Source organism: Oncorhynchus mykiss, chromosome 1, assembly GCF_013265735.2.
Source record: "Oncorhynchus mykiss isolate Arlee chromosome 1, USDA_OmykA_1.1, whole genome shotgun sequence".
Lineage (NCBI taxonomy): Eukaryota > Metazoa > Chordata > Actinopteri > Salmoniformes > Salmonidae > Oncorhynchus > Oncorhynchus mykiss.
This window is the reverse complement of record NC_048565.1, coordinates 66,638,121-66,657,533: the sequence shown is the minus strand read 5'-3', so window position 1 is coordinate 66,657,533 and position 19,413 is coordinate 66,638,121. Positions and strand designations below refer to the sequence as shown.

The 19,413-nt window shown below is 42.6% G+C and overlaps 1 protein-coding gene across 3 annotated transcripts in view; it reads right to left on the bottom strand.

Annotated features, from left to right (window-relative positions):
• Positions 1 to 18,609, bottom strand: part of LOC110527278 (protein quaking) — a 95,728-nt gene extending 77,119 nt beyond the window's left edge. For 2 of the 3 annotated variants that reach the window (XR_005052560.1, XM_021608459.2), the window contains exon 1: positions 17,815 to 18,607. Coding sequence is in view for 2 of the 3 variants with exons in the window: in XM_021608459.2 (XP_021464134.1) it covers positions 17,815 to 17,956 (142 nt within the window). In the remaining variant the exon portion in view is untranslated. Of the gene's footprint in view, positions 1 to 17,814 lie in introns of all 3 variants that reach the window. The other variant, XM_036983106.1, reaches the window with a different exon arrangement.
• Between the last annotated feature and the right edge of the window lie 804 nt (positions 18,610 to 19,413).

Here is a 19,413-nt window from a genome sequence, read left to right as displayed (position 1 = left end):
ACAGGCAGGCTCCTTGTGGAGTGTAACGAGAGAGAGGCAGGTCGTTATTGCGTTGGACTAGTTAACTGCAAGATTGGTTCCCTGAGCTGACAAGGTGAAAATCTGTCGTTCTGCCCCTGAACAAGGCAGTTAACCCACCGTTCCTAGGCCGTCATTGAAAATAAGACTGTGTTTCTTAACTGACTTGCCTAGTTAAATAAAGGTATAAAAATAAAAAAATAAATAGAAATCGGCAAATCGGCGCCCAAAAATACAGATTTCCGATTGTTCTGAAAACTTGAAATCGGCCCTAATTAATCAGCCATTCCGATTAATCGGTCGACCTCTAACACACACACACACACACACACACACACACACACGCACATGCTCGCACAATGCAGTTATTTCTGCACTATTTACAGTAAAAGCTGTACATTTTGTGATAAGCTGTACTGTGGTTAGGGCAGAAGCTCAGCCAATCACCTCAAGTCAGCTTGTGGACCGGTACATGCTGTACGTCACAGGAGGTTGGTGGCTCCTTCATTGGGGAGGACAGGCTCATGGGAACGACTGGAGCGGAACCAGTGGAATGGTATCAAATACATCAAACACATGGTTTCCAAGTGCTTGATGCCATTCCATTTGCTCCGTCCCAGACATTACTACGAGCCGTCCTCCTCTCAGCAGCCTCATGCTGTACGTATGTAAAGGGCAGTATTAAATGTGTTTGTACGCGTGTATGTGCATGGCTATACCGTGAGTGTACGGAGCTGCTTTTGAGCAGCTGCTGCCTCAGGAGGTGCTGACACAAAGGAAATGATGAATCTCAGTGGTGATGGCTAAAAATGGGCCAGGAGTAAGGATGGTGCTGGGCTGAGCAGGGAGACCAGCATATGGTCACAGTGTCACAGTGACATGGACGCCACGTGCCCCGGGGCTGGCCTGATGGCCGCAAGGCTCACTCGGCTCACTAGCACTTCTCAACAGACCTGGGATAAACTGGAGGGAAGACAGGCAGCAGAGAGACACTGAACTAGAGTGAGACAACGTGAGAGAATGAGACACTGAACTAGAGTGAGACAACGTGAGACAATGAGAGACACTGAACTAGAGTGAGACAACGTGAGACAATGAAAGACACTGAACTAGAGTGAGACAACGTGAGACAATGAGAGACAATGAGAGACACTGAACTAGAGTGAGACAACGTGAGACACTGCACTAGAGTGAGACGACGTGAGACACTGAACTATAGTGAGACAACGTGAGACAATGAACTAGAGTGAGACAACGTGAGTCAATGAGAGACACTGAACTAGAGTGAGACAATGTGAGACAATGAACTAGAGTGAGACAACGTGAGACAATGAGAGACACTGAACTAGAGTGAGACAAAGTGAGACAATGAGAGACACTGAACTAGAGTGAGACAATGTGAGACAATGAACTAGAGTGAGACAACGTGAGACAATGAGAGACACTGAACTAGAGTGAGACAACGTGAGAGAATGAGAGACACTGAACTAGAGTGAGACAGCGTGAGACAATGAGAGACACTGAACTAGAGTGAGACAACGTGAGACAATGAGAGACACTGAACTAGAGTGAGACAACGTGAGAGAATGAGAGACACTAAACTATAGTGAGACAACGTGAGAGAATGAGACACTGAACTAGAGTGAGAAAATGTGAGAGAATGAGAGACACTGAACTAGAGTGAGAGAACGTGAGAGAATGAGAGACACTGAACTAGAGTGAGACAACGTGAGAGAATGAGAGACACTGAACTAGAGTGAGACAACGTGAGACAATGAGAGACACTGAACTAGAGTGAGACAATGTGAGACAATGAGAGACACTGAATTAGAGTGAGACAATGTGAGACAATGAGAGACACTGAACTAGAGTGAGACAACATGAGACAATGAGAGACACTGAACTAGAGTGAGACAATGTGAGACAATGAGAGACACTGAACTAGTGTGAGACAACATGAGACAATGAGAGACACTGAACTAGAGTGAGACAACGTGAGACACTGAACTAGAGTTAGACAACGTGAGAGAATGAGAGACACTGAACTAGAGTGAGACAACGTGAGAGAATGAGAGACACTAAACTATAGTGAGACAACGTGAGAGAATGAGACACTGAACTAGAGTGAGACAATGTGAGAGAATGAGAGACACTGAACTAGAGTGAGAGAACGTGAGAGAATGAGAGACACTGAACTAGAGTGAGACAACGTGAGAGAATGAGAGACACTGAACTAGAGTGAGACAACGTGAGACAATGAGAGACACTGAACTAGAGTGAGACAATGTGAGACAATGAGAGACACTGAATTAGAGTGAGACAACGTGAGACAATGAGAGACACTGAACTAGAGTGAGACAACATGAGACAATGAGAGACACTGAACTAGAGTGAGACAATGTGAGACAATGAGAGACACTGAACTAGTGTGAGACAACATGAGACAATGAGAGACACTGAACTAGAGTGAGACAACGTGAGACACTGAACTAGAGTTAGACAACGTGAGAGAATGAGAGACACTAAACTATAGTGAGACAACGTGAGAGAATGAGACACTGAACTAGAGTGAGACAATGTGAGAGAATGAGAGACACTGAACTAGAGTGAGAGAACGTGAGAGAATGAGAGACACTGAACTAGAGTGAGACAACGTGAGAGAATGAGAGACACTGAACTAGAGTGAGACAACGTGAGACAATGAGAGACACTGAACTAGAGTGAGACAATGTGAGACAATGAGAGACACTGAATTAGAGTGAGACAACGTGAGACAATGAGAGACACTGAACTAGAGTGAGACAACATGAGACAATGAGAGACACTGAACTAGAGTGAGACAATGTGAGACAATGAGAGACACTGAACTAGTGTGAGACAACATGAGACAATGAGAGACACTGAACTAGAGTGAGACAACGTGAGACACTGAACTAGAGTTAGACAACGTGAGAGAATGAGAGACACTGAACTAGAGTGAGACAACGTGAGACAATGAGAGGCACTGGGATAGAGTGAGACAACGTGATGATATGAGACATGGATAAACACTGAGCTAATGTGAGACACTTAAGAGACACAGATACTGAGCTAATGCAAGTCACAGAGATACTGAACATGCGACTGAGATACTGAACCAAATCTGGTAAATGTACAACTATGGCTGTATAGGACTGGACAAACATTAGTAGGCAGTTATGCTGACCCTTGGTCACATTCAGCTAGGACACTGTGAAACACTATGAGACAAGGAGAGACTGATAGCTTTGTTTCAGAGTATTTTAGTCTAAGACAATGCATGACGTACAAACTGCACTCAGTGATTTCATTTCTGGATGAACAGCAAAACACTGATGGAACATTCCTGTGCTGCTCTGCATGCTTTGGTTTGGGTTGACATAATTGGGTTGTGCCATCACAAGACATACGGTTAAAGAGTTAATGGTTTAATGCTTGTGAATGCGTGGCTGCAGATGTCACATGTTTAGGGCAAGGGAGGTCGGACGGAGGATTGCAGCTCCGAAAATGATTGACAAAACATTTTCAGCCCTCAGAAAGCAAAACCACAAAAAATGTTTCAGAGCCAAAATAAAACGTTTTAGTGTAGGACGAATAACATTTTGGAGCACAGAAATCCCATGTTGCGAGCAGTATCATAACTCATCTTAACTAATCCAAAGATATATTTCACACGTCTCAACCTCAATATTTCAACTAAAGATAGGCCTACAGTATTTCAACTAAAGATAGGCCTACAGTATTTCAACTAATCTGACATCTCGCAGCTGAAACATAAAACATTTATAATCCACCTTCAGAAGAGGAGTAGAGAATACTCCATCGTTCCTTTGAGCCGTTAGTGAGCCGGGATAATTGAGGTCAAAGATTGCTCATTTTTCACAGCCGGGTCTCGATTCTCTTTATCAGCATTAAACCGGGGGGGGGGGGGGGGGGGGGTCGAATAGATGGTTCATTAGGTGAATACCTTTGAATGTCCTTTAGGGCGAGGCTTGGGCACCGGCCCAGAACATTTGAAAATCGCCTCAGCCCAGAACATTTGAAAATCGCCTCAGAAAGAGGTTAGATTCCATTATAAAAGGTATCTCCTACTACACCTTGAACTTGGAGCTGCTGACAGAGGGAAAACACATCAATCGTTTAGGTTACCCAAGCAAACAACAATCCCAGAAAGTGTTGAAGCGTTAACTTTGTACTGAGAAGTGGAAGAAAAATAGCCTGTGGTCAGAGAGACTGACATAGCAGACATGCCCTCTTGAAGGTTTGAAGCATTCACAGTTGTACAGGACGCTAAAAGCTTTCACTGCAGCGCTGTACTTTGTTAGCTTTTTAAATTAATTACAGTGGGGTAATTAACATTGCAGTATCTAAACAGGTGGTCCAATCCAACATATGTGCTGTGATTTGAGAGAAAGGGTAGACGCGAGCCCTAATTTGGCTAAAGCAGACCCAGAGGGCACACAAGTGCACTCACACACACAATATAATATGATTTACAGATTAAGATGTCAACCTTAAACCTCTAGGACAGTGGAATTCAAAGTCGTGGGGGAGGGGGTACTGAGGATTTCAACTGAATATATATATATATATATATATATATATATATATATTGTTGAAGTCGAAAGTTTACATACGCCTTAGCCAAATACATTTAAACTCAGTTTTTTCACAATTCCTGACATTTTTCCTAGTAAAAATGCCCTGTCTTAGGTCAGTTAGGATCAGCACTTTATTTTAAGAATGTGAAAAGTCAGAATAATAGCAGAGAGAATGATTTATTTCAGCTTTTATTTCTTTCATCACATTCCCAGCTGGTCTGAAGTTTACATACACTCAATTAGTATTTGGTAGCGTTGCCTTTAAATTGTTTAACTTAGGTCAAACGTTTCAGGTAGCCTTCCACCAGTTTCCCACAATAAGTTGGGTGCATTTTGGCCCATTCCTCCTGACAGAGCTGGTGTAACTGAGTCAGGTTTGTAGGCCTCCTTGCTTGCACACGCTTTTTCAGTTCTGCCCACAAATTTTCTATGGGATTGAGGTCGGGGCTTTGTGATGGCCACTCCAAAACCGTGACTTTATTGTCCTTAAGCCATTTTGCCACAACTTTGGAAGCCTGCTTGGGGTCATTGTCCATTTGGAAGACCCATTTGCGACCAAGCTTTAACTTCCTGACTGATGTCTTGAGATGTTGCTTAAATATATCCACATCATTTTCCTCCCCCATGATGCCATCTATTTTGTAAAGTGCACAAGCCACTCCTGCAGAAAAGCACCCCCACAACATGATGCTGCCACCCCCATTCTTCACAGTTGGGATGGTGTGCTTCGGCTTGCAAGTCTCCCCCTTTTGCCTCCAAACATAACGATGGTCATTATGGCCAAACAGTTCTATTTTTGTTTCATCAGACCAGAGGACATTTCTTTAAAAAGTATGATTTTTGTCCCCATGTGCAGTTGCAAACCGTAGTCTGGCTTTTTTATGGCGGTTTTGGGGCAGTGGCTTCTTCCTTGCTGAGTGGCCTTTCAGGTTATGTCGATATAGGACTCGTTTTACTGTGGATATAGATACCTTTGTACCTGTTTCCTCCAGCATCTTCACAAGGTCCTTTGCTGTTGTTCTGGGATTGATTTGCACTTTTTGCACCAAAGTACGTTCATCTCTAGGAGACAGAACGCGTCTCCTTCCTGAGCGGTATGACGGTTGCGTGGTCCCATGGTGTTTATACTTGCGTACTATTGTTTGTACAGATGAACATGGTACCTTCAGGCGTTTGGAAATTGCTCCCAAGGATGAACCAGACCTGTGGAGGTCTACAATTTTTTCTTTCTTTAGATTTTCCTATGATGTCAAGCAAAGAGGCACTGAGTTTGAAGGTAGGCCTTGAAATACATCCACAGGTACACCTCCAATTGACTCAAATGTTGTCAATTAGCCTATTAAAGCCAATTAAAGCCATGACATACTTTTCTGGAATTTTCCAAGCTGTTTAAAGGCACAGTCAACTTAGTGTATGTAAACTTCTGACCCACTGGAATTGTGACACAGTGAATTATAAGTGAAATAATCTGTCTGTAAACAATTGTTGGAATAATTACTTGTGTCAAGCACAAAGTAGATATCCTAACCAACTTGCCAAAACTATAGTTTGTTAACAAGAAATTTGTGGAGTGGTTGAAAAACTAGTTTTAATGACTCCAACCTAAGTGTATGCAAACTTCCAACTTCAACTGTATATATATTTATTTTTTTAGGAACAAAAAAATGAAGAGTACAGATTATTGTATGGGTTTTTGAAAAATATCATTCAAAAAATACAACCTTATTGATATAATGTATTTTATTGGTTTCATTTTGATGAATGAATTGAAGGTTAGGTTGTTAAATGGGGTCCCAAGAAATTATGTCAGAAAAAAATGGGGTCCCCACTGAAAAAATGTGAATACCACTGCCCTAAGATGTGACTTCCTTGAGAATAATGACTTGAATGGCTTCAATACATCTGAGGGGAAGCAGAAGCAGCAAGAGGATGATAAACGATGTGAGAGCAAAACCTATTGATAAAAATTAGGTCACTCGTTGCCTGGGCATTTCAGCTTTTTCATGTCTCAATCAATAGGTTTCATCCATTCTCTTCACATGCTTTTATTCGTGCCTACCCCTCAACCTCAACCACCCCCCCCCCCCTCCCCCCACACAGCCGTAATACTGTAACCCTGCCAATGACTTACTTACTCAGCGTTCTGTGGCGGAAAAGGGTTTCAATTACAGAGAGTGCTTTTAAAATGAGAAATGTGAATGCATTATAGAAGTAGACACTGATGTATTCACTCATAATGGTGCTATCGCAGGAAGCACAGCGAAATGATACGGAATAATAAAGAGCGTGGTTAATAGAGCCGTCGCGGTCGACTCTAAAGAATAGAGTGAATAAAAACCGTGATTGATTGTCTCGTGAGGTTGACTGTTTACTCTCTTGACTAAGCTAATAGCACGTTGACCCCGTGACCTTTGGCTGTTGTGGATACATCTCAGTCCAAGGTGCTAAGGGGGGCAATGGGTGGTTGGAGTGGGGGTTGGCGGGGTTAGGGAGAGAGCCTCTTAGCTCATTTCCTTTTGAATGTCAGCCCTCTTCAGTTGGCCTCAGACAGAAGAGAAGGATCATATTAAAAGGATGAGGGAAAGCCTCTATCGCTTCACTTGACGGAGCGTCTATGACGGGCCGTTATTATACATAGTTAACATACATAGCTATCGTGCATTCTCATAGATCACATTAACATATATAGGACTCTATTTTCGGGCTGGAAAATGTGACTTTGTTAAGGCGGCGCTAGTGTCAAACGCGCGGTCTTACGCAATATTGTCTTGTAAAAGCAAGCGCTTTGTAATTGACCTGCCTTACATCAGCTCGCTTGAGGTGAGGTGGGAGGGGTGGAAATATTTGAGGTGTGTCCTTAAAAAGGTGTACCAACGTGCCAATGACAGGCAGCGCTACTGGTGATATTTAAGACACACCAAAAGCGGATCTTAGCGGCAACGCAATGGGTCACGGAATCGATTTAGCCAGCAGAGCAGCCTAATCAGTAACATATGACCAATGTTTCATTCAAATATCACGAGCAGCAAAACAGTCAACTGACATTCCAGTTTTTTCTTTTTATTGGACAATATTTTTGTCCATGCAGCTTCTGTGAAAGGTTTGGACTAATTAGATCCATGTGGAAGTCTGTTTAGGAACATACAGTTATTACAAGACTGTTTATTGGTTCTCCTTGATCCATTATTTTGTTGATAGATTACACCTTCCACTTTCATCAGTTGGACCTAACTGTCAAATTGCGGGAATTCCGATCTCTGTCCTTGGTGCTGAATCCGCTTGTAGCCTAGCTCTTTCGTTTGTTTACCTTTTACGTGGCAAAGTCACTAATAGGCCATATCAGGCGATGGTAGGCTAATCTAATTATAGCTCTTGGGCAATGTCCAATTGTCCATGGCTTGTGAATGCAATGTGAATGCAATGTGTGTAGACGAATATTTCCAAGTTGAAGCCAATAAAAAAATAACTAGATTGGCTACAGGTTTTTTATAACTAAGCTTATTGTAGGGTTAGTGTAGGGTTAGTGTATACTTAAGCAATAAGGCAAGAGGGGGTGTCTGGATACAGCCCTTAGCTGTGGTATATTGGCCATATACCACAAACATCCGAGGTGCTATTATAAACTGGTTACCAACGTAATTAGAGCCGTCAAAATAAATGCTTTGTCATACCCGTGGTATACGGTCAGCCAATCAGCATTCAGGGCTTGAACCACCCAGTTTATAATATTAAATGAACTCTATTCAATGGATAGGACAAGCATTCATGCCTCCTGCTGAAGAGCCCTTAGGACTAAGTGTGCACACATTGCCTTATGCTCATGGAATGAGAGATGCAATTTATGACATCATGCTTCTGACCCGGTCCTATTTAGAAATATTGTTGTTGGTTTAAAAATCAGATTGATTGTTTGTCGTTTAATTTGATTAAAAAAACAAACTTAGGAGAAAGATTCACCGTCCATGGGTTTATGGTGAGAACGTACATGGCTTGAATGTATTGTGATTTCTCCTGCTATTTCTGGAGAAGTGTAAATATGATCTGTCAGATGGTTCCATGATGATTATAAAACATGACATTTGCGAGCTGTATAACGGTGAGTGGACATGCCTCCTTTCTCTTTATATTGGATCTTTATCCAGCTCCTGTCAAAAGTTTGGATGTGCGTAAAACTCTACATAGTCTAAGTTGCCTTGTCTGTATTATAAGCCAACGGGGAGCAATTATGGTACCTGTAACTGTATATAGACATTGCCTATTTAAAACAAGTTGTTGTTAAGTTTTTATTATGATTTTATTTGAATTAATCATTCTTTTTGGGCCTTATCGACGGGGCTGTAGTGGAGCGGGTCGAGAGCTTCATGTTCCTTGGTGTCCACATCACTAACGAACTATCATGGTAGAAACACACCAAGAAAGTCGTGAAGAGGGCACGACAACACCTTATCCCCCTCAGGAGACTAAAAAGATTAGGCATGGGTCCCCAGATCCTCAAAAAGTTATACAGCTGCACCTTTGAGAGCATCCTGATCAGTTGCATCCCCGCCTGGTATGGCAACTGCTCGGCATCTGACCGTAAGGCGCTACAGAGGGTAGTGCGTACGACCCAGTACATCACTGGGGCCAAGTTTCCTGCCATCCAGGACCTATATACTAAGCGCTGTCAGACGAAGGCCCAAATAATTGTCTAAGACTCCAGTCAAAGTCCCCAGTCACGCTAGTCATAGACTGTTCTCTCTGCTACCGCACGGCAAGCAGCACCGGAGCACCAAGTCTAGGTGCAAAAGGCTCCTGAACAGCTTCTACCCCCAAGCCATTAGACGGCTGAACAATTAATCAAATGGCCACCTGGACTATTTACATTGTTTTTACACTGCTGCTACTCGCTGTTTATTATCTATGCATAGTCACTTTACCCCTTCCTACATGGATAAATTACCTCGACTAACCTGTACCCTCGCACATTGACCCCCTGTATATAGCCTCATTATTGTTATTTTAATGTGTTACTTATTTAACATTTCAATTTTTTTCTTAACTCTATTTTCTTAAAACTGCATTGTTGGTTAAGGACTTGTAAGTAAGCATTTCACAGTAAGGTCTATCTATACCTGTTGTATTCAGCGCATGTGACAAATAAAGTTTTATTAGATTTGATTCATCAATAGCCTAGTGAATTTAATCTTGCTTATTGACTACGTTTGGCATGTCCATGTCCAGACTGCAATTTACAGTAGGCCTAGCCCCTATATCAGTATTAATTCTATAGCCTATGTTTAACAATGTATTTCCATATTGAAACAATGCATTTACAAAACAAATACAAGTTTATTTGTCACGTGCCCCGAATACAACAGGTGTACCTTACAGTGAAATGCTTACTTACAGGCTCTAACCAATGGTGCGAGAAAAAAAAGGTATGTGTGTGTATGTGTGTGTGTGTGTGTGTGTGTGTGTGTGTGTGTGCGTGTCTTGGTGTGTTTGGACCAATCTAGTTTGTTGTTGACGTGGACACCAAGGAATTTGAAGCTCTCAACCTGCTCCACTACAGCCCCGTCGATGAGAATGGGGACGTGCTCGGTGCTCCACAATCATCTCCTTAGTCTTGGTTACGTTGAGGGATAGGTTGTTATTCTGGCACCACCCGGCCAGGTCTCTGACCTCCTCCCTATAGGCTTTCTCGTCATTGTCAGTGATCAGGCCTGCCACTGTTGTGTCGTCAGCAAACGTAATGATGGTGTTGGAGTCGTGCCTGGCCATGCAGTCGTGGGTGAACAGGGAGTACAGGAGGGGACTGAGCACGCACCCCTGGTGAGCAACAGTGTTGAGGATGAACGTGGCAGATGTGTTGCTACCTACCCTCACCACCTGGGGGCGGCCTGTCAGGAAGTCCAGCATCCAGTTGCAGAGGGAGGTGTTTAGTCCCAGGATCCTTAGCTTAGTGATGAGCTTTGAGGGTAACTATGGTGTTGAACGCTGAGCTGTAGTCAATGAACAGCATTCTCACATAGGTGTTCCTTTTGTCCAGGTGGGAAAGGGAGGTGTGGAGTGCAATAGAGATGGCATCATCTGTGGATCTGTTTGGGCAGTATGCAAATTGGAGTGGGTCTAGTGTTTCTGGGATAATGGTGTTGATGTGAGCCATTACCAGCCTTTCAAAGCACTTCATGGTTACGGACGTGAGTGCTACGGGTCTGTAGTCATTTAGGCAGGTTGCCTTTGTGTTCTTGGGCACAGGGTCTATGGTGTTCTGCTTGAAGCATGTTGGTATTACAGACTCAATCAGGGACATGTTGAAAATGTCAGTGAAGACACCTGCCAGTTGGTCAGCACATGCCCGGAGCACACATCCTGGTAATCCGTCTGGCCCCGCAGCCTTGTGTATGTTGACCTGTTTAAAGGTCTTGCTCATGTCGGCTACGGAGAGCGTGATCACACAGTCGTCCGGAACAGCTGATGCTCTCATGCATGCCTCAGTGTTGCTTGCATAGAAGTGATTTAGCTCGTCTGGTATGCTAATGTCACTGGGCAGCTCGTGGCTGTGCTTCCCTTTGTAGTCTGTAATAGTTTGCAAGCCCTGCCACATAAGACGAGCGTCGGAGCCGGTGTAGTATGATTCAATCTTAGCCCTGTATTGATGCTTTGCCTGTTTGATGGTTCGTCGCAGGGCATAGCGGGATTTCTTGTAAGCTTCCGGGTTAGAGTCCCGCTTGAGAGTCAGAGTTAGAGTCCCGTTTGTTTAAATAAAGTTGATAGTCTATCTGCCACAGCACTTGGGTTCAGGTACTCATACTAACCTGTTGATACCTACAGACTCAATACGGAAGATGTGCTTTTTAAACACACACAAGGGATATCACAGGTTTTGCTGCTGCATAGACAACAATACACCATATCAAATAACCAGGTCAAAATTCACCATCATCTTCACCATACTTATCCCTAAGTGAACTTTTCCCCGTTCATCCTAATGCTGCAGTGCATGTCGTAAGTAAGAGGCGGGATCGTTACTCCACAACACAGGGACAGGATCCAAGTTAATTCTGAATAAATTAACTTTGACCCCGCCCCCACACCCAACTCCACTTCACTTCTGAAATAATGAATTACTCCAATTATGTGATGAATAGGACCACTTTGTCTAATTGTGAGAGGAGCTGGAAGGATTCTCTTGTCTCTCTGGGACTCCTTGATGCTAGAGAGAGAACGAGAGCGAGCGAGCAAGCAAGAGAGAGAGGTCAAGGCAGACAGACAGAGAGACATAGAAGAGTGAAAGAGACAGTGAGAGACAGTGAAGCAGAGGCAGACACAGAAAGCTACAATTATGGAGAGATATAGAGAGTGCCCTGAGATCAAACTGCATCCTTCCACAACTTTTAATGGCGAAAAGGAGACCTTGGAATCATCCCTCTGTGTGTGATTACCATTCGCTGATATCAGTCTGCTTCTGTCTGCCTAAGACTCTGAATACATTTGATGAACTCTAGTTAGTCTTCTTCTTGTCTGGCTAGAGAAACATTAACTACCCAGGGGAAGTCAACTTCCCACTGGACACACACTGGTTGAATCAATGTTGTTTCCACGTAAATTCAACAAAATGACATTAAATCAACATGGAATAGACATTGAATTGACGTCTGTGCCAAGTGGGTTGTTTCTTGTTAACCGTCATTCTAGTAAAAGCATGTTCACTCTTCAATGTGATTTCCCAGGGTGCTAGTGGTCTGTACCAACAGAAAAGACAATAACACTTAGCTACTAACTCAATGAGGATAAATTAGTTTTCACAAGTGGTGGAAAAAGTACCCAATTGTCATACTCAAGTAAAAGTAAAGATACCTTAATATACTTATAATAGAAATTGTCTCAAGTTAAAGTGAAAGTCAACTAGTAAAATATTATTGTATTTGGTTTCAAATAAAGGTAGAAAACATTTTAATATTCTTTATATGAAGCAAAACAGATGGCACAATAATAAAATGTTAAAAAAATGATGGATAGCCAGGGGCACACTCCAACACTCAGACATCATTTACAAATGAAGCATTTATGTTTAGTGAGTCTGCCAGATCAGAGGCAGTAGGGATGACCAGGGACTTTCTCTTGATAAATGCATGAATTTTATAATTTTCCTGTCCTGCTAGGCATTTGAAATGTAACGAGTAATTTTGGGTGTCAGAAAAAAAGGTAAAAAGTACATTATTTTCTATAGTAATGTAGTGAAGTAAAAGTCGTCAAAAATATAAATAGTAGAGGAAAGTACAGATACAGGTGGCAGGGTAGCCTAGTGGTTAGAGTGTTGGACTAGTAACTGGAAGGTTGCAAGTTCAAACCCCTGAGCTGACAAAGTACAAATCTGTCGTTCCGCCCCTGAACAGGCAGTTAACCCACTGTTCCTAGGCCGTCATTGAAAATAAGAATTTGTCCTTAACTGACTTGCCTAGTTAAAAAAATAACTTAAATAGTACATTCAAGTATTTTTCCTTAAGTACTTTACACCGCTGGCTTTCACACACTTTATAGACAGTTAATGTGTGCAAATAATTTTGGTTTAACAACAAATACAGTGGGGGGAGAACACACACACCAAAAAAGTACTTCATCAGTGCCTTGACCTTACTGTGCTCTCTCACATCTGTATCTCTGCAACACTCCTCTCCTCCTCTCCATTTGAGTGTGTATTGGACTTTCAGGGACTGGGACAAACATACTAGAGTACCTGAGTACCTCTAGCAGTGATTCAATTCATCACCTTTGTTACAGAGCGGAGCAGCCCTGCATGGCTGGCTGCATTGACTGTCCATTGAGAGCATTCATCTGCACTAACAACGGCCTGGGTTTGTGCATTCAGTACTCAGCGGCGTCGTCTGCCCCGGGCCACTGCACAGGAACATCACTCACAGGTGACAGCTCAGGGTTCAGTGCTCAGATGAGGGGACTCATCTCACACACCCGAACAGTACCGACCGGGACAACTTTTACCTCAGTCATATGGTCACTGATACGTTCTGACCATGAACATCTAGACACGGTTCGGTAGTAACGTCACTGAAACGGACGTAATCGCCTGCCTAGGACACCCCTATCTAGTATGATTAATAATGGGGGTACGGTGATGAGTTACCTTGCTGGACACCTGTGTTCCCCGAGCTAATGCCTAGGCTATAGCTCAGAGGGCTAACATAGTCTTGTGGCACAGAGATTACCCGGATTCAAACCCAGTCAGTCACACTGACACAGACGACAATGTAAATCCCTAACCCAGAGTGAGCTCATGGAGTGAAATTGAATTGCAGAGATTCCTCATCAGCATTCTAAAACCATGACTCACAAGCAGGCATTCACACTTGAATGTCACTGGAGAAAAACACCAACTAATAGCGAATTCACGCTGAATAGCTTTGATTATGACACGTGTGAGACCTAAATTACACTGAAAAAATATATAATCTCAACATGTAAAGTGTTGGTCCCATGTTTCATGAGCAGAAATAAAAAATCCCAGAAATCCCAGAACTGTGTGCACAAACTTGTTTATATCCCTGTTAGTGAGCATTTCTCCTTTACCAAGATAATCCATTCAGTTGACAGATGTGGCATATCAAGAAGCTGAATAAACAGCATTATCATTACACATGTGCACCTTGTGCTGGGGACAATAAAAGGCCACTTTAAAATGTGCAGCTTTGTCACACAACACCACAGATGTCTCAAGTTTTGAGGGAGTGTGTAATTGGCATGTTGACTGCAGGAATGTCCACCAGAGCTGTTGCCAGAGAATTGAATGTTAATTTATCTACCATAAGCCACCTCCAATGTTGTTTTAAAGAATTTGGTAATACATCCAACCGGCCTCACAGCCGCAGACCATGTGTAACCTAGCCAGCCCAGGACCTCCACATCCGGCTTCGTCACCTGCAGGATCGTCGGGGGGAGGGGGGTTGCTGAGGAGTCAATTGATTGATTGACTGATTTCCTTATATGAACTGTAACTCTATATTTTTGTTCAGTATAGAAAATCATAACAGGAGGCTGTTAAAGGCGACAGATTATACACACATATGTAAGTACACACACACAGGCACACACTCCCTTCCCCAGACAGACTTCCTCTATTATCACTTGCCACTCGCAGCCGATACACACAGGTGGACTGGGGCTATCAGACAACTATCTCCTATAAAGCGTGTCCTCTGTGGGCTTGAGATATAGCCCTCCATCACCATACTCATTTATCTAGTGTCATTCTTCAGCGCACACTACAGCAGATCACAACGGAGGGGAGAAGAAAACACCGACCTGGAGCGTCACGTATGATCAATGTTGAGGCCAAGCACAAGCTGCAGACGATATTTTATGCGCCAGCCCCAACTTTAGAAGGCGGAATAGCGCTGACGTCTGCAGAAGCCAGTGGTTTAGCGTTGCCCGGGTGATACTGGCAACAGAAAAGCACAGCTGCAGACTAGTGCAATGAGGATATTGTATATGTGAATTCGCCCTACCTATTCAAAATCAGATTGTATGTTGTTGTACATTACCCGACACTCAGACACATACGTGTAGTCACTGCAACACTGTAATGTCCCTTACTAACCCAGTACGCATGCAGTGGATGCACGTGGCATATAGGCTAAATCAATGACTGATTTGAAGAATAACTATCTGTTATTTCTATTGATCAGATAAAACACACACACACATAAAGAGCTAAGGGGAATGGACAGGGGCTGATTCCACTATATTTAACTACATGTCGTCTGTGGTATTATTGGAAGTCAGGGCTGAGTTCAATAGAGGAAGTGAAACCAGTGTCTCCCTCCTCCCTCTGATCAGAAGGTATATGTACTGACTTAGACATCTCTCTGTCTGTCTGCACGTCACAGCACTCATAATGACCTACCTTATCAGTCACATACAGAACAGACTAACAGGAAGACACAAACAGACAGCAACACCTACAAATTATACTTTTTCTGCATTGCAGAAAATGCACATGTGTAGTGTATTCAAGGTTTAACAAGGCTTCTAAAGGGTGTAATTTCCACTCTAAAATGTCTGACTTGATTTGCCCAAATGACACACGTATCAACTCCTACAAAGAAAATGTCCATTAACTATAAACCATTTCCTGTTACTCCAGGAGTATTTTCATGCTGTGGCAAACTGGCTCAAATGAAGATCCTACATCTGTATGGTCTCTGGGAATGTATTCACATGATGTTCCTTTTTCTAGTCTGTCCTGTGACTTAGTGTGGAATAAATACGCAAGGCTTTCCAGATGAGTGGGAGTGCTGTGCAAAGGGATCGTCTTGCTTCACACACAGCTGTGTTCCAGCACCACCCAAATCCAGCATCCTTCGACCCGCCCCTCACTCACACCAGCGCAGCCTGCAGCTCCATCAAGCACTGATGCCTCAGACCAAGACCAACGCGAAAAGCAAAAAGTCGTGAGAGAGTGCGTCTGCGATTAACCGGCACATTCAGACAGGTTAGACCCCGCAAGAACGTGGGTTGAGGCCGTGGGTCTCTCGTCTGAGCTGATCATCGAATGGTAAGGATGAAGATTCATGAACATATGACATGGCAGATTGACAATAATATGCACAGACTTCTATTTAACTTTGGCTACAATCGGTGTGTTGTTTCTCCCGTCACGGCCTAGCCCCAAATCAGCTGCAGCATGTAGGCCTAACCTTCCACTGACCGGATGAATATGCCAGACAGCAAAAACCTACAGAAAGCACTTGTTTTCCGCAACCGTTGATTTGATATGGGCAGCTAGAAGTCCTTCATTAAGTGTTCTTAAAAATGTTCATGTGATAAGATGACACTTTCCCCCCAACCAATCGTCTAATAGAACAGCCTAAAGAAACTAAATGAACAAATTATCTTTACATGCACACTAAAGAAACCGTACTCCGAAATCACCAAAACATTTCTGAAATTGCTGGTATATAGCCTATGGAGGCGAAGCAAGGCGGTTACCACAGTGAACGGCATTACATGCTCTGGAGATGAACTGAAAAGCATAAAACCCTGTCCTAATCTCAGAAGGCTCCCCGCTTCCAATAAAACCTCGCTCTAATGAGCCCATTCAAAAGTTTGATGTCTATAAACTAGTCTAGTAAGCCTAAATAATTTAAATGGTGAAACATAGCAGCAGAATGTCGGGGGGGGGGGGGGGGGGGGAAGATGTTGGCTACCCAAAGAGATGGAAGATAGAAGAAGATGAAGGATAAACCCAGTGGGAGCCAGCCCCCTGGCGCCTAATCCACCAAATTCCCCAATAGTCTCTCTAGTACTCTAACTCCCACACATTATTGTCTATATCATCTAGATTCTAGAATATACACTTCATGATGATGATTGTTGACACAGAAGTACAGGAAACACAGAAATATACTTTGGCCTAATAGCATGCGCCAAAGACGGTTTGGATGCGCTGAGTGAGAAATGTTTCTTCACTTCATCGTGCTGTGAGGGTAACAGTGCAACTGCTTCAAATATTAGCTGTGTAGGGACAAAGTACCATATCAGATAGAGATTTAAACATTTCTTCAAAAAACTATTTTCCACATGTAAACAGATGTCATTTTTCTCTGCCACCTCATGCATTACTGACTTATTAACTTGAATTTGAGTCCAAATGCTATATCCAGTTTAGGTTAACTCTAGAATAACTCTTTGGAGAATATGTGAATCACCAATCAGATTATATATTTATATTTTTAATGTATTTATATTTAGGTAGGCTATATGGTTTCACCTTTTTAATCCTCTTTTTAATGACAACATAAAATAATAAAAGTATCAGTGTACTTTTCAAGTGAAACGCCTCAAGGTTAGGAGGCTTGAGTAAAACGAATGCAAACCAGGGTATTGGCAACAATTCAGAACTGTAAACTAGCCTACTGTTGTGTCTGCATTGCTATAACTATGTTTCCAATTATGTCAACATATTCACGCCTCTGTAAAATGTATGGCTCATGATTCCAGTCCACAGAAAGCAACAAATACTCCCAACGCCGTCCTATGTAAAAACAAAACAAAAAAAGGAAGGGAGACTGCGCTTTCACTATGAGAAACTCGGTCTGTAGGATCCATGCGCATACCCTACCATATGTGTAACCTCAATTTAGAGTGCTTGTCTATTCACACACATTGATCCCAAGTTTACCTTCATCAAGCAGCCGTTCGAGGTGGTTAAAAATCCCGCAGAAGTTGGGAAGGCTGCTCATCAGTTTCTTATCATTCATGAGCTGCATGAGATAGTCTGGGGTGGGCTTAGGTTTCTCCTTCGATTCCATTTCCCCAACCATATTCCAAAAAATGAAGAAGAAAAAAAATCTGACCCAAACAGAACCAACAATTGGAAAAAAATAAATATGTTCGCGTAGGCTATAAATTAATAAATATGATATAAAAAATACAAGAATACAAAAAAAATCAGTCGGTCTCTCGCTCACTCCTCCTCACTGTCTCTTGTTGGTAAACGCAGTGAGCTGTTCCGTCTCCTGGTGCTGCGTTCAGTTTCTTTACGCACTGCACTGCAATTCTACTACACCGTCTGGCTGTCAGCTCTTCAGAGGACAGGTGATAAAATAAAATTAAAAAGAAAAGGAACAATTTAATACAAATATGAAATGGCGGAGGTAGTTTTTTTAAATTGTTGTTACCCTTATAATTCCACAAGTTATCGGAATGAATAATCAACTCCCGCGTGTCCACTGCCCTTGATTTATATTTGAAACGATTGGTCTTCTTTCTGCTTTCTCCTACCGAAGTTCTTGAGGCTGTGAAAATGTCCTTTTCCCCGAGTTCCCCAGAGCTTTCTGTGTATTGTTATGTGTGTGTCTGCACACTGGAAACGTCTGTCCCTCCTGTCTCTATTCTCGATAACCGAGCTTGTTCAATGAAGCTGGCATTTGGTCTCCTGAAACCGTCTGGCTGTGTTTTGCGAGCCGGTCACATGACCACACTTCACAGCGGAGTCTCTCAGCCGAGATCGGGGGCGCGCGCACCGCCGGGACCGAGTGTGGGAGGACAAATGCGATTGCACATACACACGCGCGCACACGCACGAACAGTGATGTAAAGTACAAACTTCTTCAGGATTGGTGGGTCCCCTGCGGGACCGTTGAGCTAACTTAGGCTAATGCGATTAGCATGAGGTAGTAAGTAACAAGAACATTTCCCAGGACATAGACATATCTGATATTGGCAGAAAGCTTAAATTCTTGTTAATCTAACTGCACTGTCCAATTTACAGTAGCTATTGCAGTGAAATAATACCATGCTGTTGTTTGAGGAGAGTACACAGTTTTGAACATGAAAAATTATGAATAAACAAATTGGGCACATTTGGGCAGTCTTGATACAAAATTTTGAACAGAAATGCAATGGTTCATTTGATCAGAAAAAAGCTTTGCACACACACTGCTGCAATCTATTGGCCAATATCTAAATTGCACCTGGGCTGGAATAATACATTATGGCCTTTCTCTTGCATTTCAAAGATGATGGTACAAAAAAATACATAAAAACAATTGTTTTTTTCTTTGTTTTATATTTTACCAGATCTAATGTGCTATATTCTCCTACATTAATTTCTAATTTCCACAAACTTCAAAGTGTTTCCTTTCAAATGAAACCAAGAAAATGCATATCCTTGCTTCAGGGCCGAACCTTATTTAAGTAAAATACTTTAAAGTACTACTTAAGTATTTTTTTAAAACTATTTTTATTTTTGATTACTGTTACTTCACTACATTCCTAA